This window comes from Tiliqua scincoides, chromosome 2, assembly GCF_035046505.1.
Source record: "Tiliqua scincoides isolate rTilSci1 chromosome 2, rTilSci1.hap2, whole genome shotgun sequence".
NCBI classification, from domain to species: Eukaryota; Metazoa; Chordata; class Lepidosauria; order Squamata; family Scincidae; genus Tiliqua; species Tiliqua scincoides.
Window position 1 is genome coordinate 98,454,691 of NC_089822.1, and position 24,335 is coordinate 98,479,025.

The following is a 24,335-nucleotide window of genomic DNA, read 5'->3' on the forward strand; positions in this document are numbered from 1 at the left end:
GTGAATATAATTTGTGACTTTTCCCTGAGAATGAACTTTCACATGCACAAAATGAGCATCTCCCAACATACTGATGGGTAATTTGGTTTTCTTCTCGCTTATTGCTGAGTGGCCTAATCAGTTCTGTGGACAATTTTAATCTGCATTAATTGCAATCTGCTATCAAGTGTTGTTTACTTTATCATTAGTAATATTTGCTTTCATTGATTAGGTTGAATTAATTCATTAGGGGTGCAGTCATTAAGGGTGCAATTTCCTGGAAGTATGCCCCATGCGACTTCTGAGTAGATATGCTTAGGATTTGCTGTAAGTTCTCTATTTGAAACCTCCTCTGTTTTTTTTCTAGAGCAGTGGTTCTCAGGCTGGTAAGTCACAACCTTCCAGCCTGAGAAGCACTCTCCCTGACCCTTTAAGGGGTGGGAAAAGGGGGAAGGCAGCAATGCCATCCCCAGGATCATGCTGCTGCCAGAGATGGGGGGGGGGGGAGGTTCTACTTACTGAAATCGTGCCAGCCTTCCAGGGGAGTGCGGGAAGCCCCATGAGCTCTTTCCAGGGTTTCCCAATTCTCCAGAACTCTGAAAATCATGATCAAATGTTGTAACCCATAGATTCCTAACCTGCAAGTAATGCCACATTTCCTAGGATGGTAGAGAAAATTTATCTTTCAGTGCTTCAAAACTAGCCTGAATACTATCATTAGCACTATTGTCTCCCCACAACTAGATTCTGATAGATTGTCGAGGCTTTTTTAACTTTTGACCATTGGAATATTCATATTCATGGAATATTCATAAATGTTACATTGCACTTCAGCAGCTACAGCTAGAATAGACTCTCATACCCAGTTTCTATGTAACTTTACAATCATCTGCTTTATAGTTAGAACCTTTTTCTCCTTTCCTCAAACTAATCTGGTATAAGGGACAGATTGAGAACCTCCTTTTTGCCCCAGGTCTCCATCTGCAGTTTGATAGTTCATTCACCACTGCATGTGCGAGATTTCTCCCAAAGTGGTGTTTGACTGCACAAACAGATATACTGACAAGTTGCACCTGCCAACTCATTCTCTTATTTTTCCTTTCTGCAGGAGCAACCAAGGGTTTATGCACATGAAGCTGACAAAAGCCAAAGAGAAATACATTTTGGGCCAGAACAGCCCTCCATTTGACAGTGTGCCAGAAGTGATTCACTACTACACTGCAAAAAAACTCCCAATCAAAGGAGCAGAACACTTGTCGCTCTTGTACCCTGTTGCTGTTCGGACCTTATAATGGCTCTGACCATGCTCCTTCCTGTGGATTGGAGATGAGGGACTCAGCAGCAGGAGTGCCCCTGCACTGTCTATAATCATGTTCCTTGGAATGGAGATGTCCACTTCTGCCTTTCCAGCAAACAGCTTCATCTGTTAGCAGATCAACCTCCAGTGGTTGGAATGGAATCGTTGCACTACTTTGCATGTCCTGTGTGGAACTGTGCTACTATTTATCTGAGAGGTGTTTCAAAAGCATTCAGACCTGAAAGAGACAGATCATTTTCCGGACTATTTTTTCCCCGTATGTGGAAATATTGCCAAATCCAAAGAATGGCCTTCAAACTTTTCTGCCTGTGACCAATATTCTGTCCTTCAACTTGTCTGTGGAGACATAATATTCCATTGATTCAAGCAGAATCTGCAAATGGACACAGCCTTTTATGGGGCAGGGCTAAGAGAAAACTGGCCCCTTGTTCTTGTTCAGCAATCAAGACGTGGGAACTCTGCATTATGCGCCCAACTACAGATTTTCATGCACCATTTAATTCAACATGGAAACCTTTTCTTTTTTTTCTCTCTCTCTCTCTCTCTTATTTTGTCACAATGATGATGTAATTTGAAGATCTCCGTGACTAATTTTGCAATAGCAAAAAGTGTTCAGTTATTTATGAATAGGGAATGTACTGAAATAGTGGTTTAATATATATATTTTTATCCCCACCCCCTTTTTTGGTACAATAATAAAGCTCTAAGGGTTTTTTTCTGTGCTGATTCCTAGATTAAAGGCAGTGAGCTGCTTCTGCTTTCTGTTGTGTATGTACAATGTGAGTGGTGATGGTCCAGTGGTTTGTGGGGAGGGTGGGGTCCATGTGAGGAGGGTTGATGTTTACATGACCAGATTTCAGCCCTAACAAAGCTTCTGCAGGGCAGGCTTCCTTCTGTTGATGAGGGCACTCAGGCAAATAATAGTTCCCACCTAGATATCCAATAGGCAGTACTTCAGCGATGTGGGTAAGGTACATGAAGAACAGTTTTTTCTGCTTCTCTAGCTGAGGTGCACAGTGTATCATGTAGCAACATGTAAATCAGGCTGTTTCCTAGTTTTTCCTTTAGGTTTGGTTTTCCCTGTAGGAGTCAGCTTGTCCTGCACAAAACTATGGCTATATTTTGCTCCATCCTGCCCTCCTCATCAATTGGAATTTTTTGCCTCAAAGGCTCTCTGATCTTTATCAGTTCAACTGCAGTTGGCTTCTACCTCATCTGTAAATTTTACCGTTCCTCTCCATATCTTCAGCTAGGTATGGGGCATAGTTTTGTGCCTCCTGAACAGAAAACATGGCAAACTCAGCTCCAAGGAACACAGGGCTGCTATTGAAAATGGCAGGTTCCTCCCTTCACCACAGTAACATCAGAGATACCTTGCCTTATGTCCTCCATGGCATTTGGAGGCAATGATGTGGATCATGGGTGGGAAAACATGTACTTTTAGGTCATGGAATAAGTTGACTACAACTGAACCCATGGCTGCCACTTTTGGCGGCAGCCCCCATTTAGTTCTGCCTTAATTAGCCCCAATAACATGGCCATGCCAATGAAGCCTGAGCCTGGTCCCTGTCAGCAGCACTGTGCATTTCTCCACTGGTGATCCAAGTTGAGAGTCACTTAACTTTCAGTTCACTTTCTTTCCATACTTGCAATAAGGCTGTGAAAATAATCCATTGTGATAACTGGACTGTCTTTCAAACATCCCATTTCCCTTCAACTTATATGCTGGTTTAAAAGTGTAATGGAATAATCTTTGTACTGTACAATGTGAAAAGAGAAGTCCTCTGATGTTGCAGGTTTATACGTACTGCTACCTGATTCACTTTTAGCCCCATGTGGACCTGTTCTCGGGCTGACATAAGTTCCAAGGTTCTGATTTACCTGCTCGAGGACAGAAAATAAATCTCTGTAAAAACGTGTATTGAATCAGGTGCCACTAATCTAATGGAATGTTCAAACTAATTCTGCATGCCAAGTGTCTCTCTGGTGTTGTTTGGTTTTTACAAACACTGTGGGGTTTTCTTCCTAAATGAAGTAAAAGAAGAACCCATTTTTTAAAAAAACAAAACTAACAGCTGAGTTTCTTCTTTACAGAGTTTTTTTTTTTCCATATAATGTACACTTTTCCATGACTTTGTCACCTCTGAGATCCCCATTTTTACTTAAAGCTTCAGTAGCCAGCTTGTGGCCCACCAGGTCTACATGTGGAACAGGCTGTGGGAGTTTATAAGCATAGCTTGACAGGAGGAGGGAGGGCCTGTGGCATATACTATCTGCATCTCCAGCACTGTGTGCGCTTCCTGCTCTGGTCTTCCCCACCACCCAAAGGGGTACACTGTTGTGCACACTACTGGTGCTCTCTCTTTGACTTATAACCAATAAAGCCAGCAAGCTTAGACATGAAGCCTTATTGACCTCATGTATCAAAACACGTTTGACAATTGTGGCAGTGTTCATTCACCTGTGGTTATATAGTCAGCTACCAACAGGACTACCGTAAAAAAGCCTTCCTCAGTCTTTGGTGATGGAAAACAGTCAAGAGCATGGGAGAGCATTTTCACTGCCAAAGTTGCTTGCACGCCACTGGATACAGCATGATAATTACCACTTTGGCACTGCTAGCATGCAGTAGGACGATGTTCACAGCTGTAAGTCCAAATCCTCAGTAGCCAACAGGAGAATTTACACAGTTAACAAGATGAGAACACCTCAGGTATCTCTGTCCATATGCATAGTTTAGTGTAACTATTCTGTACGTGGCTGTCATTTTTAATGAGTGGTATACATGCAGCCCTGGTCAAGCACAAGAGTGTATGAACTATTCAGTCAGCTGGAGAAGTTGCCACTATTGGGATTCATTCACACCACTTGAACAGAGCTGAATGACATGGAGTCTTACCTTGCCTCCATACATAAGTAGAAGGGGACAGTTACTTATGGCAAACCACACAACCTGTAAACAATGGGTTCAGTTCCTGAACTTCCCTACTTTAGAGTCCATGTGGAAGAATTATGCTTACAGAAGTACCCCCTGTTCATTTTTTGTCCCTGTATTAGGTCTAGGACCTGATTGATTAGGTGGTTTTCTAAATGCAGGAAGGTGGCCGTCACTCACACTGGTACAGCCTAGGAACCATCCCCGGGCGCTCATTGCTCTTTTTTTGATTGTGTAAACCTGACTTTATTATGTTCATTCACACACCACTCACCAGTCTAGACAGTGCAGAAAGTTTTTTTTTTACCCTTCCTGCTGAAATATCTCTGTATAGTGCAGGGAGTGGCGTTTTTAAATTCTTACATACATTCTCCCCAACTTTAATCCATTCCCCCAGGACAGTGTAAACTGCTAAGCTAAAGGCTTGAACAGGTCAATTCCTTCCACTTTTCACATTCTTTTTTCTTTTCTTTTAAATAGAACCCACTGCCTTATTTTTGGGTGCCCTCTTTTGCTTTATATAGATAGTGTTAAAAAACAACCACTTAAAAACTTATAGGCACCCAACCACCTGGGACCACTGTCAGAAGAAATGATAGTGCAGCTCACTATAAAATGTAGTAGTTTGCTTATTGCTCAACATTATATACATACACCAGTGGTTCTCACACATTTAACACCAGGACCCACTTTTTAGAATGACAAGCTGTCGGGACCCACCAGATGTCATAACTGGGAGGGACATCATCAAGCAGGAAGATTTTGGCTAATCCTAGGCTGCAATCCTACCTACACTTATCCAGGAGTAAGTTCCATTTACTATAAATGTTAAAAGAATAGACATAGTAGCTTGTTCAAAGTACAGGTCTGTAACATTTCCCCAAATGCAGTCACATACCATGGTAGCATCAAGTCTAATACATAAAAAATAAAATATTAAAATGAATGGGGACTCACCTGAAATTGGCTCGCGACCCACCTAGTGGGTCCCAGCCCACATTTTGAGAAACACTGACATACACGGTTACGTACATCTTGCACTAAAATAGTTACAATTCTGCATACCAGCAATCTACATTCTATGCCAAAAGAACACCAAATTCTGTTACCTGTATCAAGTGTGCACACTGAGCATATGTATAAAATGACTACTTTGCATCATTTTATGCGAAGGGCACAAATTCTGAGTTTCTGTGAAATCTAATTCCGCCTGCCCCTTTCTAATGTTGTGGGATTTCAGTAAGCGTTTCCTGAATACTTGCAGATATATATTGGCACTCATGGGGACTAGCACCTTGCTTTTTTGAAATGGAAGCTGAAATGCTCTGAAAGCAATTTGCAACTTCATGCACATTTGGGACTCTGGAACATCCACAGCCCTGTATGTATGTTAACGTGGTCCTTGTCATCATGGTAGCAAGCTGAGAAAATAATGGAAAGGCCAGAGCTGTGCCAGAATGTGTTTTTTCACCATCACCACAGGATCTTCCTGGTGGCAGATGGAGGAGCAGCTCCTAGTCTTTGACCTTCAACCACACTCAGACTCATCTAGCAGACTAACAAGCTGGGGCCACAGCCAACCATTAAGGTACACAGACAGCATCCTCACCTGTGTTTCATTGTCTCCTTCACAGTTGCAAACATCCTCAAATCTTCCCCCGCCACCAGCCACAAGAGCTGTCTTGAGCACCTTCGAGTCCAAAGAGTCCTGTTTCATGGAATTCTCCAGGTTCTTCATGCCCATCTCACTTGCACTGCACCAACATGTCTCGGTTTCTCTTGTTGCTGGCCATCAAAGGACCTCCATCTTTCCAAAACAAGGGCATCTTTAAATGCAATTTTTTTTTTTTGCCTCCATGAACTATCTGATCTTTCTACTGCCTGTGTAAGACATCCATGCATTGCATTTAATATATACAGTTCTATATCCATCCTTCTATATGAATGTCACGTGTGAATGTCATCACAACCCAACGCATTGTGACAAGCGTCCCACATCTCTCTAAACAAACAACTGCAAAGAGAGGGGTGACAATATTTTGACCCCCATCTTGCATCCTGGGGTGAACCATACGCTTCATAGCAACCAGGAAATTGAGCCTTCACAGTCGATGCGTCATTTCCCCCTTCTCATCTAGAAACAAGACACTGTCACTTATAAAAAGTTGCTCACTATCTGCAACCACAGTTATTTTGAAGCAGTGCTTACCAATCATAATCCGTTCCCAGAAAGAGGACGGGGGAGGAGATATAAGTAGCAACCTTGCTACTATAACTATAGAAATGGGGCAAGCTCCTTGCTCTAGGTTAGTCATCAAAACATCAGCATCAAGGAAGCACTCCATAGGCAGAAACGTCAATAAGAAACTTCAGCATCCCTCAAGCAAGAGGGTAATTTGAATGGCATTTATGATGCAGAAAGTTGGTCCGGACAACACTGTTACACCAATGTTGCAGTCAACAGAAGAGTTGAGGTGGAAGTCTAGTCATCCAGACGATCTATCTCAAAGTGCCTCCTGCAGTTTCTCCCGAAACAATCCACCTTTCCCACAAAAGTGGGTCCTTGATCAGCTGCCAAAGCTCACCAGCTTAGCCTTCACCATCATTGCCAAGTGGAGATTTTTAGGAGCAGCCAGTCGATCCTTAGCTACTTACACCATTTTCAATGGCTGGCTTTGAATGCCAAACTCTTTTAGTCCTGGCTCCCATTTCTCTTTTGCAATAAAATTTCACAGAGTATTAACCAAGACAACCCTACCGCTTATTGTATAGCAAATGTTTTTACCCGTAATGGGCATAGCTGCATCTTCTTGCGCAAGGACTTAACAGAAGTCTTCCCATCATGACCATGTGTTGGCTTTTGGCCCAACTGATGGCCCACACCTATACCAGTGGGGAAAGTAAGTGTGAGCGAGTGTTCACAGTGTAAACCCCACTAACAGGAAAGCCATGGTCTTCAGAGAGTGCTGAGGTGTATTTTTTTTAAACAGTAAAGGCCTTTTCAGAACTGACTGCAGCATAAACCCAACCTGAATAGTCTTTTGCACTGCAATGTTGTCTTTGTTTTATTTAAGTGATTGTGTGATTTTTTTTTTTACACCTTTCCCAATGTTCCTCTCTCTTTTTAAAAAAATAATAATGTTACAGTGATCTGTGCTGTCGCTTGTGGCTGAGAGAATGAAAAGTAATCATGTCTGTGTAGTCCATTAAAAGTTTTATTTTAAATAAAATTATAAACCTCTCCCTTTTCTTCTTCTCATTGTGGCGGTTTCCTCTCTGTCCAAGTGCAATCATTTTCAGGCACAGCAATTAGAACTATTATTCCATCACCGAACACTATATCTATATGCCCTAGGTTTTATAAGGCCAATGTGCCAGCCATTGGCAGCAGAAATGTGAACTAGGCATTAAGGGGGGGGGGGGCGTGTTTAGTAAATTCTGTGCGAGAGAGCTCCATTCTATACAATAGCAAGCAAGAGAGTGCAGCTTAATTTCTCTCTCTGCAGTTCATTTCTCTACAAAAGCTTTTGACAAGTAATGTGCAGTGACTTCATTGTATCCAAATGCTTGGCAAGTCAATTACCACCTTTAGAAAAAAAAAAAAGAGAAGGCTTCATCTAGGAGTTCCCATACAAGCTGGCAACGATAGATCTGTTTCCTTCTGCCAGAGAACCCAGCAAACTGGGTTGGTGCGCTGGTCAGATTGAAGCATCTTAGGCAAGCTGTGCTTAAAAGTCCTAAACAGGCAGGTCACTGCTCCGGACTTATGTTGGGAAGAACAGGAGACTCTTCTTGGTGTTTTACAGTTCTATAAAGCCCTGTCTCAGTTGAAACTGCTCACTCTTTGGAGGGAACAGTTTTGGCAGGGCCTAAAACCGCCTCCCTTTTTTCCAATAACGTTTCAACGCTTGAGAAAATGAGTGTACAATTATGAACATATCATTTAAACTGCCTTCACTCGCTGAAACTACTCAGTGACACTGATGTCACAAACTCACTTGGCTACATCATACTACTATTTCATGTGACCCCTCCTCATTGGGTGAAATCCAGCATGACACCTCAGTGAGTGAAATCAGTCGTGTGATTAAGGATGAGATGAGGAGAGATGGAAGTGTGACAACATAGCAACCAGTGGGAAAACAATAGTGTCAGTTATGATGTTTAAAAAGTGAATCAATTGAGGCCCACTCTCCATCCTACCACAATTGCTAATATTGTACTGAAAATCAAAAATGAGACCATTTGCTTCAGCCCATAATCAAGACAAATCAAATATACAATTTCATATACATTCTGTTTCCCCAATGCTATATATTTTGGAAACTGCTGAGTCTTCAATCATTTTTAGATAAAGGTGCCAGTTCAGAGCCCACGAGGGCTTCATGTACATTTAAGAATAATCTCAGTGTGCAATGCAGATGGCACTAAACAAGTTTTTTAAAAAGTGAAGGGGCACTGGGCCTGATGACCCAAGCAGATCTGGAAAAGCATGTCCTCGCCACAGGACACTCATTTTGTTGCATTATCAATTGTCATTTTCACTTTCTTAGGGCAAAATTTCTAGTGTTGGGTGCATCAGCCATCACATTTAGAACTTTCATAGTGCATTCACACTTTCAGCAGTGAGTGTGCAATAATCAAGTTCCGAAAAGACCAAGTCTTATGCATGCCTTGCATTTAAAAATATACATGTATGCAACCAGCAGGGCTCCTCTTATGTTCCTTGCTTGGTCCAGTCCATTCGCTTTGCTGCAAACTCTACCCACACGAAATAGCCTGGTTTATAGTCTTTGGTATTTGCATAAGATTATTTTGTATGCATGTAGCGATTTCCCAAATTAACAGCTGGGAGTCCCAGCCTAGGAATGCTACAGATATTACCGTAAGCTGTTAATTAAAATTCATAATGGGAGATTGCATTTTTCATACTTAATTGGCACTTGTTTTGCTGCAATTGAAGGGAGAGGTTAGGAAATTAGTCTTACTCCAATTAGACTTTCATTTTGTTATGTGAACAGGGAGGAAAGTATACATGAATCTCTTATCACCATATCCTTTTGGAAAAATGCCATCGGAAACTAGGAACATGAACCTCCACGGTGTTATAAACTCCCCTTGAATATTCCTTGAAGGAATGAACCCAAAAAATTCTGCAGGCAGGGGAGTAGCTTATGAATCAGAACAGAACCCACTGTGTTACAAGTATACAGACTCTTCATCAGCGAAACACAGGTGATTGAAAATGTTACAGCCAAAAGGCGGCCTGAAGAACCGTCTTCCTTGAAGGACCACCCCTGGACTCAGCCCTTCCCTTGAATGAACAGGTGGTGTCTGTGGCCAAGAGAATTTTTTGTCAGTGCACAAGTTCAAACCGTTCCTGAGGAAGGCAGATTTGGCTCCAGTAATTTATGTCACTAACAGCCCACTCTTATGGTGCTGCCCTTGCGCCACTGAACACACATTCTGGAGCCATAAGGCACTTTCCAGAAGTTGCACGTGTGACCCTCTGTTGGGAGGAACCAGGCTGCCACTGCCACACATCACAAGCAACAGTGATCTGCCAGCAGAGCTGTTGCATTCCCTGGTGCTGGTAGGTCACCATGGAGGAAGGCAGGGAGGAGGTGGAACAGGCGCTGTATTGGTGGAACTGTTGCCAACAAGACCCTATACCCTTTCAGGCCTCAATCTGTCTTCCTGGGTCCTTGTGCCAGTGAAATCACTAATGCAGGTCCAAGATGACCCCTCCTGGGGCCAGAGGATTATCCCTAGGTAAGGGAATAAATGTTCCCTTACCTAGAGAAAACTTATGGGACATCCCCCCCTCCATGGATACTGCATGCACTCTGGAGCGTAGGAGTAGGAAGGGAAGGGATACGGTTGGGGCATTAATTGTATCTATTTGGTATATGCCTAATAAAGGTTTGTTGTATGTTGTTGTTGTAACTATTTGGACCAGCAGACTCCAAACCACAGACTGCCGCACTCTAATCTTCTCTGCTGATCTTTGGAAACATACGCCAGGCAGCCACTTCCCCCCCCCCCCCGAAATTGTGGCACAGAGCCTTCTGCGGTGATGTGTGGAGGAAGTGGCTGCCCAGCATGAGTTTCTACAAAGACTGGCAGCAAAGAGGCAGTGGTGTGGAACAGTAAGACTTCACCACCACCACACCATGCCCAGAATGGAAGGCCAGATCCAGCCTGCAGGCTGAGGATTTGGTGGTTCCTGATTTAGACTACCATAATGCACTGTACTAGGGCCTACCCTTGAAGACAGCCTGGGAAACTGCAGGTAACCCAGAACATGGCAGCTAGAGTGCTGGCAGCCACTTGCTAATCAAAGCATAGCACAGTAGCATCACACTGCACAAGCTACACTGGCTTCCAGGATGTTTCCACAAAGGTCAAAGTGCTGATTACCACTTGGGAAGCCCTTCAATGGCTTGGGACCATGATAAATGTGCCCACATACTGAATTTGTCCTGCGCTCTGCACCCCACTGCCTATGAATGGGCAGCCACAGAGATTATGGGACAGGGCCTTTTCAGCAACAGCTCATTGGTGACAGAATTGCCACCCTTGTGATGCTTGGCTAGAAACTATACTGGCCATGTTTAAGCAAGCAGTGAAGACTTTTTAAAAAAAAATTGACTTCCCTCTGATTTCTCTGCTGTGCTCCAGTTTTATTTTTGATCATGGTTGTTATGCCAGTTTTTATTTGGTTGTTAAAATTGCTTACTGAACTAAAGCCATGTTTGACTTTCATCTATAATTCACCTTCTTCTACAAGGATATATTAAATACATGTTCTTGCATTTGGGAACTTCTTTTGTCATGATGGTGACTGGGTTGGAAGAGAGAAGGACAGGAATAGGTTGACTACAGGAAGCTATTTGCACGTCTTCAAGTATATAAAATAAAGGCTCAACAAGGCAGTATCAGAAAAACAAAACTAGTCAAGTGGATTTTAGTTGAGTTACTCAGGGACAAGGCAAGGGAGAGCAGAGGGAGAGAATTTCCAGCTGCTGTGTTAGAAGATTGAGTAGAAGTCAAGTATAGGCATGAACTAAATGGGCACTTGGGGGGGGGGGTGCTGGAAACAGCCTTCAAGGAGCTCCCTTTCACAGATCACCAACTGGTTTGACAAGCAAGTTGGAGGGGGAGTAAGCACTGGCACTGAAACTCTAAACTGCCAAGAGGATTTCATTTGAGACATGGAAGCCAAAGCAAGTGCTTCTTTACACTAAGAGAACTCATGGCTTTTACATATATGTCTATCCAAGGTTTGGACCAAGTGTAAGTGATAAATTGAAAATAGGCAGAAGTCAGAGATATATCCAAAGAGTGTATTCTTTCCCTACTGCTACTGCCTACTTGGAAAGAGACGTTCCAGTAGGCCTTCAAATGCTGATGGGCAACTAAAGCCAGACCAGGACCAGCAGAAGCCATAAAGCAACTCAAGAAGATCCCAGGAGAGAGAGGAATCATTCAGACATTCAGTGCTTTCAAGCTTTATTAAATGCTTGATAGCATATTTCAGAAGGGCCTTCCTCAGTGAGGTGCATATTACAATGCAGACAGAGAAGGCCAAATGAGTCTTACAAGATGAAATGTAATTCAATTAACGGCTCACCGAATAATGCTCTCAGGAGGCCCCAAAGCGATTGCCAAGTCTAAGGCACATCACTGTTTAAGTGAGTTTAAGTGTGCAGAAGCGCACGCGGCCTCCAGGAACCCAGTGCCTTGGGAACAAAGTGCCGGGTAAGGCACCACGAGTTTAGCCTCAGTATGAGTTCAGCAGCAGGGCGAGGAGGCCAGGGCCCCAGACACTGTCCTTCTCTTCCCTTGAGAAGAGGGCAGCAAACCAGTGATGGGTTTTTAAGTACCCCTAAACAATCAATCAATCAATCAATCAAACAAACAAAAAAACTATGCAGTCAGACAGCCAGCAGCAGGGTGGGGACTATCCAGTGTTTTGCATCAAGTGTAACATGTATGACTATATGCCTCTGGGGCATAAGTCAATGGTGCGTCCTTGGTGCAAGGAGCTCCAGGGACTCAGGGAACGCATTCGCTCCCTTGAAGCCTTGGTGGCCGACCTGCAGAAGCAGGCAGAGAAGGACCGTGGGGAGACTTCCAGGGACGATCAGGCTTCGTCCCAACCTCAGGTGTGCAGCTCCTCAGCTGCCCGGCTGGGAAGTCTCGGGGCTGGAGGACGTCATCCTGGAAAGGAGGGAAACAATCCCCTGGGGGGACCCTTTCTCCAGGGGACAGGCCCATATCTGAACGCACTCAGGATACTTTCGGCAGGAGGGGGATCGGGGGCTTCTTGTAGTGGAGGAGTCGATTATTAGAAACATAGAGAGGGGGGCTTGCGACGGATGTGAGGACTGCATGGCGACTTGCCTGCCTGGTGCGAAGGTTGCGGACATCACTTCTCATCTAGACAGGTTGGTAGACAGTGCTGGGGAGGAGGTAGTGGTTGTGGTGCATGTTGGCACCAACGACGTGGGCAAGTGTAGCTGGGAGGTCCAGGAGGCCAAATTTAGGCTATTAGGCAGGAAGCTGAAAGCCAAGACCTCAAAGGTAGCGTTCTCGGAAGTGCTACCTGTTCCAAGTGCAGGGCCAGCTAGGCAGGCGGAGATCAGGGGTCTCAATTTGTGGATGAGACGGTGGTGTAGGGAGGAGGGGTTTAGATTCGTTAGGCACTGGGGAACATTTTGGGACAAACGGGGCCTGTACAAGAGGGACAGGCTTCACTTGAACCAGAATGGAACCAGACTGCTGGCGCATAACATTAAAAAGGTGGCAGAGCAGCTTTCAAACTGATCCCTGGGGGAAGGCCGACAGGAGCCGAGGGGCATCTGGTTCGGAACTCCCCACCCCTACGGGACGAGGATGGAGAGGTTAGAGAACAACAAGGTAAAGGCAGAGTAGGAGAAGAAATTGAGAATGGTAGCATGATGGGAATGTGATAGACGGTTTGACACAGTGAGAGGAGGCGGGGACAAAGAAGCTAATAAGCAGCCCATCCTGGGGCATTCCATGTACGAATGCTTTTATGCAAATGCCCAAAGTCTCTGAGTAAAGATGGGAGAACTGGAATGTCTGGTGACTAGGGAAAACATTGACATAGTGGGCATAACGGAAACCTGGTGGAATGCGGAGAATGAGTGGGATACTGCAATCCCGGGCTATAAACTCTACAGGAGGGACAGGGAGGGGCTTGTTGGAGGTGGGGTGGCCGTTTACGTTAAGGAAGTAATACAATCCAGCAAAGTAGAGATTGAAGGTGGGTTCGACTCCACCGTAGAATCTCTGTGGGTTAAATTACCAGGCCTGAGGAGCGATGTAATACTGGGGGCATACTATTGTCCTCCAGACCAGAAACCGGAAGGGGACCTTGAAATGAGGAAACAGATCAGGGAGGTGACAAGGAGGGACAGGGTTGTAATCATGGGGGACTTCAACTATCCTCATATAGACTGGGTCAATTTGTGTTCTGGTCACGAAAAGGAGACCAGATTCCTTGACATGTTAAATGACTGTGCCTTAGAGCAGCAGGTCATGGAGCCCACCAGAGGACAGGTGACTCTGGATTTAATATTGTGCAGTACTCAGGACCTGGTTAGAGAGATCAATGTTACAGAGCCGTTGGGGAACAGTGATCATGCTATGATCTGTTTCGACATGCACATTGGGGGAGGAATACCGGGCAAATCTCTCACAAAAACCCTTGACTTCCGACAGGCAGACTTCCCCCAAATGAGGAGGCTGGTTAGAAGGAGGTTGAAAAGGAGGGTAAAAAGAGTCCAATCTCTCCAGAGTGCATCGAGGCTGCTTAAAACAACAGTAATAGAGGCCCAGCGGAAGTGCATACCGCAAAGGAAGAAGGGCTCCACTAAGTCCAGGAGGGTGCCCGCATGGCTAACCAGCCAAGTTAGAGAGGGCATAAAGGGCAAGGAAGCTTCCTTCTGTAAATGGAAGTCTTGCCCTAATGAAGAGAAAAAAAAGGAACATAAACTGTGGCAAAAGAAATGTAAGAAGGTGATACGGGAGCCCAAGCAAGACTATGAGGAACGTATGGCCAGCAACATTAAGGGGAATAATAAGTCTTCAAATATGTTAGAAGCAGAAAACCCGCCAGAGAAGCGGTTGGCCCTCTGGATGGTGAGGGAGAGAAAGGGGAGATAAAAGGAAACTTGGAGGTGGCAGAGAAATTAAATGAGTTCTTTGCATCTGTCTTCACGGCAGAAGACCTCGGGCAGATACCGCTGCCCGAACGGCCCCTCCTGACCAAGGAATTAAGTCAGATAGCGGTTAAAAGAGAAGATGTTTCAGACCTCATTGTTAAATTAAAGATCAATAAGTCACCGGGCCCTGATGGCATCCACCCAAGAGTTACTAAGGAATTAAAGAATGAAGTTGCTGATCTCTTGACTAAAATATGCAACTTGTCCCTCAAAATGGCCACAGTGCCAGAAGATTGGAGGATAGCAAATGTCACGCCGATCTTTAAAAAAGGAAAGAGGGGGACCCGGGAAACTATAGGCCCGTCAGCCTAACATCTATACTGAGTAAGAAGGTGGAATGCCTCATCAAAGATAGAATCTCAAAACACATAGACAAACAGGCCTTGCTGAGGGAGAATCAGCATGGCTTCTGTAAGGGTAAGTCTTGCCTCACAAACCTTTTAGAATTCTTTGAAAAGGTCAACAGGCATGTGGACGCGGGAGAACCCGTGGACATTATATATCTGGACTTTTAGAAGGCGTTTGACACAGTCCTTCACCAAAGGCTACTGAAAAAACTCCACAGTCAGGGAATTAGAGGGCAGGTCCTCTCCTGGATCAAGACCTGGTTGAAGACCAGGAAACAGAGAGTGGGTGTCAATGGGCAATTTTCACAATGGAGAGAGGTGAAAAGTGGTGTGCCCCAAGGATCTGTCCTGGGACCAGTGCTCTTCAACCTCTTCATAAATGACCTGGAGACAGGGGTGAGCAGTGAGTTGGCTAAGTTTGCAGATGACACCAAACTTTTCTGAGTGGTGAAGACCAGAAGTGATTGTGAGGAGCTCCAGAAGGATCTCTCCAGACTGGCAGAATGGGCAGCAAAATGGCAGATGTGCTTCAATGTAAGTAAGTGTAAAGTCATGCACATTGGGGCAAAAAATCAAAACTTCACATATAGGCTGATGGGTTCTGAACTGTCTGTGACACGTCAGGAGAGAGATCCTGGGGTGGTGGTGAACTGATCGATGAAAGTGTCGACCCAGTGTGCGGCAGCAGTAAAGAAGGCCAATTCTATGCTTGGGATCATTAGAAAAGGTATTGAGAACAAAACGGCTAAGATTATAATGCCATTGTACAAATCGATGGTAAGGCCACACCTGGAGTATTGTGTCCAGTTCTGGTCGCCGCATCTCAAAAAGGATATAGTGGAAATGGAAAAGGTGCAAAAAAGAGCGACTAAAATGATTACTGGGCTGGGGCACCTTCCTTATGAGGAAAGGCTACGGCGTTTGGGCCTCTTCAGCCTAGAAAAGAGACGCCTGAGGGGGGACATGATTGAGACATACAAAATTATGCAGGGGAAGGATAAAGTGGATAGAGAGATGCTCTTTACACTCTCACATAACACCAGAACCAGGGGACATCCACTAAAATTGAGTGTTGGGAGGGTTAGGACAGACAAAAGAAAATATTTCTTTACTCAGCGTGTGATCGGTCTGTGGCACTCCTTGCCACAGGATATGGTGATGGCATCTGGCCTGGATGCCTTTAAAAGGGGGTTGGACAAGTTTCTGGAAGAAAAATCCATTACAGGGTACAAGCCATGATGTGTATGTGTAACCTTCTGATTTTAGAAATGGGCTATGTCAGAAGGCCAGATGCAAGGGAGGGCACCAGGATGCAGGTCTCTTGTTATCAGGTGTGCTCCCTGGGGCAATTGGTGGGCTGCTGTGAGATACAGAAAGCTGGACTAGATGGGCCTATGGCCTGATCCAGTGGAGCTGTTCATATGTTCTTATGAGCTGGCAACATGGCAATGCCCGCAGCAACCATGGGAGGCACTGCTTAAGTACATTTAAAATGCACATGCCTCTCCACAATCAGTGCTCAAGTGCCCACCAGGAAAGTGCTGAGCAGTGCAGAAGCAAGCAAGCCATTTAAACCACACATGTACTATTCACCATTGAGTTGCTCATGGTGACTGAATATGGGTACATTTTGTATACAAGTTTAAAAGGAGCCTGAACTAACCTTCCTACAACCACCAGCTCTGTTCTGCTAAGAATTTAGTTGTTGTTTGTGTTTCATTGGGGGGGGGGGGGGTCTGTCTTCTCCCCTGACTAGGCTATTCTTCCTCATTGGGGTACAAGAACAGAAATTGCTTCATTCTTAGAATTGAAGTTCTCCATGTTTCAAAACTGGTCATCTTTGTCCTACTTTCCTACATATTAAAAGAAGCGTTAGCCAGCTAGCAACTGCTACACCAGTGAATCAGAGAGATTTATTAAACACTGGCTACCACTGAATTTGAACCTAATGACCTCTCCCTGTTATGATGCCAGCACTTTAATCCTGCAATGCTGAATTTTACCACCCCAATCCTTTACATTATGCTGCCCTCTTGTGGCCACTCATTATTGCAACCCCAAATCCCTTCTTCAAATCTGATGGAGAGAATTAATCTCCCAACAACTGTACTGGAAACAGTTCTACTAAATTTCGTTTGCACACCTGTCATATAGATTGGCATTCAATGTGTTGAGGCATACACAATACATGTGGCAGATTTTAATTCTTCCCGCCTCCTGCACACACTGGCCATGAACAGCCAACATTAAAAGGCATTTCATCTCTGCAGTAACAGGAAGAAAGATCTTCCTGGGGTAGCTGCTGCAACTATGAACAGAAGAGCTTTGAAGGGTTCCCCTGGTCCTATTTATCCTAATAGAAGATGCGAGGGTGGCACCTCATTATTGTACGAGAGAGTGACTACAACTTAGTTGTCTAGACTGGTATGGCTAAGACACTGCACAGTGTTTAAGGTCGCTTATTCCCTTTCTACTCAAGCGCTAAGCAATGTGCAATAGTCTGCTTGCCCCCGTTTCATTTCCTTGCATCTGTAGATTCCAAACACAAGTGAGGAGTTCTCAAGGGCTCCACTTGTGGGAAAGAGTTGACCCATATTAAAACTGTGAATGAACTGGAGAGAAAAGCAAGTCACTACTGCCCCCTCGTGTCTCAATTGTGCATGCCACAATAACAACTCTTTCTTAAAATATCCACCCATGTTTAAAAGCTGTTAGATACTAGATCATACAGGGCATACTGGAAGTTTTGTACAGTACAGAGTTTGGCTTCACTTTGTGAAGGAGACTTTGGATGAAGGGAGAGAGTCTACTTCTGTCAATTTTGAAATTTCAAGTACCCCATCAACATCTGTACTATAAGCAATTCTCTAATGGTTAAAATACTGTATAGTTGTGGTCTTCAATCTTTTTCATGCCACAACAAATGAGACTTAGGACCCACCATCAATCCCACTCCCCTCCTGGGACCCTAACCACCTACATCCCACCCCCATTATACCCTCCCAGCATTTTTTTTTACTGCAACCAAATATTCTTATTGGAAAGAGTAGAAAACATGACCATGAAGCACTAGTGAAAGCTATTTTAGCAGAATTGCCAAGAACTTGAGCAGGACTGGGACATAATCTCCTGGAAGGGGTAACACCAGATGCCTCCCCTTTTACCTGGTGGTGCTCTAGTCCAGTGGTCTTCAGCCCACAGTATTCAGTTGCTGTAAGTTGCCATAACCTCACAACTGAGGCTTTTTACACCAAGGCTAAAGAACACTGAAGACAGTAGATACTTTTGTATGAGAAGAGTAACTGGTAGGCAGCTTGAATGGGTCTCAACTGGCAGAGTGAGGTTAATACTTGACTATCCGATAGAGCATGTGAACTTTCACACAGTTCCCCAAAATGGTGGTTTGAACACCACATGGCCAAGGACTGCCCAGTGTATACTTCCAAGCAGCAGAAACACATATTGCCAAGTCAAAGGCAGAGCATTTAGGGACTTGGACAACAGTCCTCCTAGCTCTGCATAAGGGTGCCTGAGAAAGTTTGCCAATTGCCAGGATAGCTTCATTCTATCCTTTGGCCCACATATGACAGTATACTACATTTTAGTCATGTTCAAAGCCGAGGCTATTCACAAGCTCCGCCTTTTCTTTTCATAGCTAATGCCCCAATCCTGTCATATTTTACGAAAATGCCCTTTCCCTTCCACAGACTTATCTAGTGCACCTATTTATATCCAAGGACTATCTTAAGCAGCAGCCTCTGGATTTATATAGCAGGACAAAACCCAAAGATCATTTCACATGCTGATTGGTTTATTCTTTGTGGAGATGTCAAAGCAGACCGCAACACTAGAGGCAAGGCAAATTAGACCCAGTTCCTTGGGATAGAAGTCTTTGCTAGTAGACATGTCCACAGCAGCCCCACAGCTATTCAAACTATGACACAGTATCATCATTTCAGGATTTCCCTATTTCCTATCAGGATGAAATCCTATCAGGATTTCATTTCATCCCTTCCCAGAGATATGGGAAAATTGCACACAGCTCATGGTATGCTTCAAGTGTTCCTAGGTGTTACCAAAGGGGTGAGCAAGTGACAGGACTTCATGCAACATCCAGATCCAGTCTTTGGACACTATTAATGCACAATACAGGAGAGAAAGAGCTGAGAATTCCCTACTTTTGTTTCAGCAGATGGCTTCAGCATCTTCCTAAGATAGCCTGCATCAAGTTCATAGGAGATTGGCCAAAATATTTAGATGTGGGGTGGAGTCTTCACAACATCATTTATCAACTGTGCTACTTTAAGATGTGCTACAGCATCTTCTGACCAGCATGCTTCTCAAGTAGCAGTGTGCAACTATGTATGGGTTCCTACACTTTAGCAGAGTAGTTCTAGTCATTTTGGCCACTAGATCAAGTTACTCTTTTCAGGCTTCCTTTGTTGGTTCATGATCACCCATTGGTTCAGTCATGGTTTCAGCAGAGGTTCTACAAGGGGAGAAAGGCTCTACAACCCACATGACAGGAGCATTCTGCATCACATATGCCACAGTCTCATCAATAACCTCCCAAGCCTTGATCATCTCCTCGCAACACTGCGTCAAGAAGCCACTGGAAAGGTCCTGGAAGGATTCTGCAGTGGAGAGAGTAGCCTCCAGCTCCTCCATGCTGCCATAAGCTTGCTGCATCATTACTCGGACATACTGCATAGGGGCCAGGAGAATCTGGCAAGAGGCTTGCAGTTGCTGGGCAGTGTCATGGGACACGCCCAGAGTCCGAGACTCCATCTATTACACAGAAAAAAAACATTAGGAGATGGCCCGCTGATCTGCACCATGAGGATCAGTGGGTGCTGCTGGGACAAGGAGGAGGAGAACCCGGCTATGGCACCTTTCCAGAGAAGCATTACTGTCCTGTCCCTAGTAGGACAGAGGAAGAGCCACAGCAAGGCATGGAGGAGCATGCCTATGCATGATGTATCTTCCAATGTTGATCTTTATGGAGTCATCCAGAGTATGGGTTAAGTTAGGCAGAAGTACCTAGAACACTTGGTGGGGTTAAGAACCACCCCCCCCCCCAATAAACACCTACAGCTTGACTCTTAGGAAGCTCAGTTCTGATGAATGAACACAACACTATCATTTGCAAGTCTGACATCTGCCACCAGTTTTGCCATGTTCTCACAACCCCTTCCTAATACACGGTTTACAGGACAATGACGGCACAGGTTCACATCATGCATTTTACACACCAATTTTGACCCTAGAGCTGCAATTTACAAACGCTTCCACCCAGATGCTCAACTGGTTAAGACCCATTTGCTTCAGCAATGAACTTCACAGCCCATTCAGTTTAAGACACGCTGGGAGTTGATGAGACGTACCTCTGCTTGGCTGTTCTCAGCCTGCTCGGATTGGCTCTGCCCCCACTCCAGCCGCCTCTGCGACAGCTTCTCCTGTTCATCATGAACTTCTCGATCCAAATTTTGCCTGGCACATTCGATCTAAGAACAGAGCATCAGAAATATGGTGCTACATCCATTCTGTATGGAAGCTGGTGGCAAGTCTATGAGCTCCATGAGATGGACTCCAAAGTGTATATAGGAGTGCAGGTGGTCTTGGTGTGGCAATAGTCCCCCTTCCCTGGCTACATAGGAAGTTAATTGTCTTGCTAGATCAGAACTAAGTGTTGTCCAGTCAAGTACGCCATTTCCAACAGCTGCTAGTCCAGTGCCTTCATCCCCCCCAGCAGAGTTAATAGCCCTCCCCATCTGCCCCTAGCATTTAGTAGCCATAGCACCTCCATGTTGTTCAGACCCACATATCGCCCACCAAGGTCAACTATTAAACCCAACTTCCACCAACGTGCTTTAATGCAACCCCATTTTCAAATGCTAATCCAGCTCATAGGCTGTTGCTGTCACTACCACTTGTGGTTGTAAATTCTGGCAGTGGTACACCATGCAACTCCATTCTAGGCATTGTTCAAAGAACACAAAGAGCAAGCCACTTTTGGAGAAGAGGAGCAAAAGGTGCTCATACCAAGTCTATCACTTGCTGGAGCTGAGATAGAGTCTCATGAACCTTCTGCTTGGTTTCCTGGAGCTTTCTCAAGACACGTCGATAGGCCTTCTGGCAAATCTCAGTGGAGACAGAAATCAGGTCCACGTAGTTACTTGGCTCCTGCCTCTGCTTCTCCGTAGGCACATCTGGTTCCTCGAGAGAAGCTGCAAGGTTAGCTGGAAGGAACAAGTTAAACTACTGAAGGACACATCACCAACATGTGATTAATATGTGGAACCCCTTGCCACAGGATGCGGTGATGGCATGTGGCCTCGATGACTTTAAAAGGGGTATGGACAGATTCCTGGAGGAAAAGTCCATCACAGGCTACAAGCCATGATGGGTATGTGCAACCTCCTGATTTTAGAAGTAAGCTACCTCAGAATACCAGATGAAAGGAAGTGGCAACAGGATGCAAGCATCTCGTTGCCATGTGTGTTCTCTGAAGCATCTGTGGGCCACTGTGAGCATCAGACTCTAAAGACATTGACTCACTCTGAGACATGACAAGAGGCAGCTGCACACCACTGACTGCAGCAGAAGCTATTGTCTTCACTCTCATCTCTGCAACATCACAGATAGAGTCGATGACTGGAAGGTTCTCTTTGATCAAGGTGTAGGTGGTGGAACTCGTCTCGCAGGCAGCACTCAAGGAGAGAGACGCCACTCTGCTCACCAAGGTCTACGAGCAAGAAGAGAGGTTGCATCAGCCATCACAAGTCGTTGTCCCCCATGCCACTGCTCTACTCCAGCCCAAGCTATCCGCAGTACAGGAGCTGCTTATGAGTTGCCCATATCACATGAAAACTGAAGCCATGTGGAAGAGACACACTGATGTTAGCACTTCAAATGTGCCAAGCACACCTATATCATGAAGGTTCCAAGTCTGAGGGTGAAGGTAGGCAACACTAACTTACCTCCTCCACAACAGAGTCTTCAGTTCCTATGACAACCTGATCTCCTCTCTACTTCAATGGCTGCAAAACATTCAATGCTTACTTGACCAGCTGTCTACTTCTCTACCACTCTGCTACCAACCACTTCCTAGCTCAGCAAACCAGATGCAGAGATCACTCCAAGGCATAGGAAAGAATCACATACGCATTGTGCATTATAGCTCATCTTAGTTTGGACACATTGCCAATATGGTGACCACTAGTTCATTTATTGAGATGAACTCACCTGCGGTTCTTCCTCATTCTTAGAAGCAGTAGTTGTCACAGCCGTGTCTTCATGCTCAGATGCCATGGTATGAACTAGATTACCCTGAAAAGAACCAATGTGTCAACTACTGGTCAAATCTGGAGGGTAGAGCCACTGTGACGCCTGAAGATGTAACATCTGAAGGTTGCCAGTTCAAGATCACCAGAAGCCTCTGAGCACAGCAAGACCTTGAGAGCTGACAAGCCAAACCCTTTTGCGTAGGTGCCAAAAGAAGCCAGCTCTAGCTCTTTCCATGAGAGGGAGTCATCTGTCAGCGAGAGAGGCCGTGTGCGGCCAGAACGTTTCACCCATCATGAGATAGCAATCTGGACAGTAGATTGTTCTTGAAAGATGGAAATTATTTGTGACTGTAAAAGCCCCTCAGGGGTTTAGAGAAAGCCTGCCTGTGTAAACCACCATGAATAAAACCAAAGGAACAATCCAATGGCCAGAAAGCAGTATATAAATACCAGTTATTATTTTATTATTATTATTACACTTTATTTTTACCCTGCCTTTCTCCCCAAAGGGACTCAAGGTGGCTTACAAACAAGGTTAAAACAAGTTAAAAACATAATTTAAAAGCAGATAAAAACATATCATAAAAACAGTAGTCAGATAAAAACTAGTCAGGTAAGAACATAGGGCAGCAAATTAGAAAAGGATCAGGCCTGTGAGCAGATGTTAAATGTTAAGAGATGTTAAAAAGATGTTTAAAAGGCCAGGAACTCAGAAGGCTTGTCTAAACAGAAGGGTCTTCAGGCCTCGCCGGAAAGTTACAAGAAAGGGAGCCGTTCTTAAGTCAAGGGGAAGGGAATTCCATAGCGTTGGTGCCACTACTGAGAAGGTCCTATTTCTTGCCACCACCCCACGTACCTCCCTAGGCGGCAGCAGTTGTAAAAAGGCCTTCTCTGATGACCTAAGTAGACAAGCTGGATTGTACAAGAGTAGGCGATCTCTAAGATATCCTGGCCCAGAGCAGTATAGGGCTTTAAAGGTCAAAACCAGCGCCTTGAATTGGGCCCGGAAACGAATGGGTAGCCAGTGCAGCTGCTGGAGAAGCGGACTGACTGAGTCAAGCCACCTACCAGCAGTTATGACCTGCTTCTTTGCTGAAGTAGCTAACAAGGTCTTTAAAATACTTGCAAATCATAAAATCTTACATGAACATATCAGTAGTAGCCAAGGACAGCAAGCAAAAGCTATGTTTTGAACTGTACGATCATTTAAGGTAGTGGTTCCCAAACTGTGCGTCTGGGACCTACCAGTCCATCAAAGTCAAACAAGGGTTAAATAACCTGCTACTTGGGGGAAAGCACAACTGCCCAATCACCACAGAAGCTTGAGCAGATGGTAAAGTGAAACTTTTTCTGGTGGGTCCCAATGCTAAAGAGTTTGGGATCCCCTATTTAAGGCCATTCTCCTACTTTTGACCATAAAGTTAGTACAAGGAAGAACACACCAAGTAATGTCTGCTAGTTGAAGAATTAGGTGACTAGACACCAAGTGGCAATCAAAAATTCCCCCAGAAAGTAGAATGCAGTGTTTGGCTTTTGATGAAAGTGCCATTCTAGAGAGAAGATACTCAGCCTCTGAAAGCTTAGGGCATCTTTGCTGTGTCAGGGCACAATCCTAACCAACCTTCCAGCCTGGCATAGCTATGCCAGTGGGGCATGTGTTACATCCTGCAGTTAGGGGGCCGTCACAGAGGCCTCCTCAAGGTACAGCAATATTTGTTCCCTTACTCCAGAGTTGCATTGCCCTTATGCCAGTGCTGGAAAATTGGTTAGGATTGTGGCTTTAGTTATTTACAAGTACACTAATGAATGAAAGCAAATCCACCCTCAGGCCCCCCCCAGAGAGCAGCTTGTCTAAGACTGAACCATTGTTTTCCAGTCACCTCTAGCTGCAAAAAATAAAAAGACACCACTCTCCCTCTGAACTGTCAGCTTCTCTGCACCCCCCCCCCCAGCAAGGTAGGTCATCCAACAGAGTTTAAAGAATGTATTTATTCCAGGAGGTTGAAAGACTTCCCAGCTGGCAGGATACTCCCATTAATACCAACCATCCTGTTCCCTTGGCAAGCAATCCCCTTCTCCAAAATGCTCCTATTTTACATAAAAGAATACTACAGTTTTACATCAAGAGTAGTTAGGTGCATTTCAGAGGTACCACAAAGCTCTGAGCAATCATTAGGAGTATGTTAGAAAACATGTTGGTGAGTGTCTAACTGCTCC

General features: G+C 44.8%; 2 protein-coding genes across 2 annotated transcripts in view; one reads left to right on the forward strand and one right to left on the reverse strand.

The window, feature by feature from the left end:
• The window catches only part of SHB (SH2 domain containing adaptor protein B), a 161,328-nt gene extending 157,257 nt beyond the window's left edge, over window positions 1–4,071 (forward strand). The window contains 1 exon segment of the mRNA XM_066617800.1: window positions 1,088–4,071. Coding sequence (XP_066473897.1) covers window positions 1,088–1,271 — 184 coding nt within the window. The 3' untranslated portion in view covers window positions 1,272–4,071.
• Window positions 4,072–19,260: 15,189 nt separating this feature from the next.
• LOC136638591 (perilipin-3-like) lies at window positions 19,261–22,143 on the reverse strand. Its single transcript, XM_066612628.1, has 5 exons — window positions 22,078–22,143; window positions 21,391–21,577; window positions 20,875–21,071; window positions 20,217–20,336; window positions 19,261–19,620 (listed from the first exon to the last, which is right to left on the reverse strand). The coding sequence occupies exons 1-5, from the start codon at window positions 22,141–22,143 to the stop codon at window positions 19,261–19,263; spliced, it is 930 nt and encodes a 309-aa protein (XP_066468725.1).
• Window positions 22,144–24,335: the final 2,192 nt, after the last annotated feature.

Excerpts from the sequence above, each read along its gene's own strand:
- LOC136638591 (XM_066612628.1), bottom strand. The coding sequence starts at position 22,143 with ATGGCATCTGAGCATGAAGACACGGCTGTGACAACTACTGCTTCTAAG. Across the intron at positions 21,578-22,077 it reads AGAATGAGGAAGAACCGCAG|ACCTTGGTGAGCAGAGTGGC; the intron begins GTGAGTTCATCT and ends TCTTGCTCGTAG. Across the intron at positions 19,621-20,216 it reads CTGAGAACAGCCAAGCAGAG|ATGGAGTCTCGGACTCTGGG; the intron begins GTACGTCTCATC and ends TCTGTGTAATAG.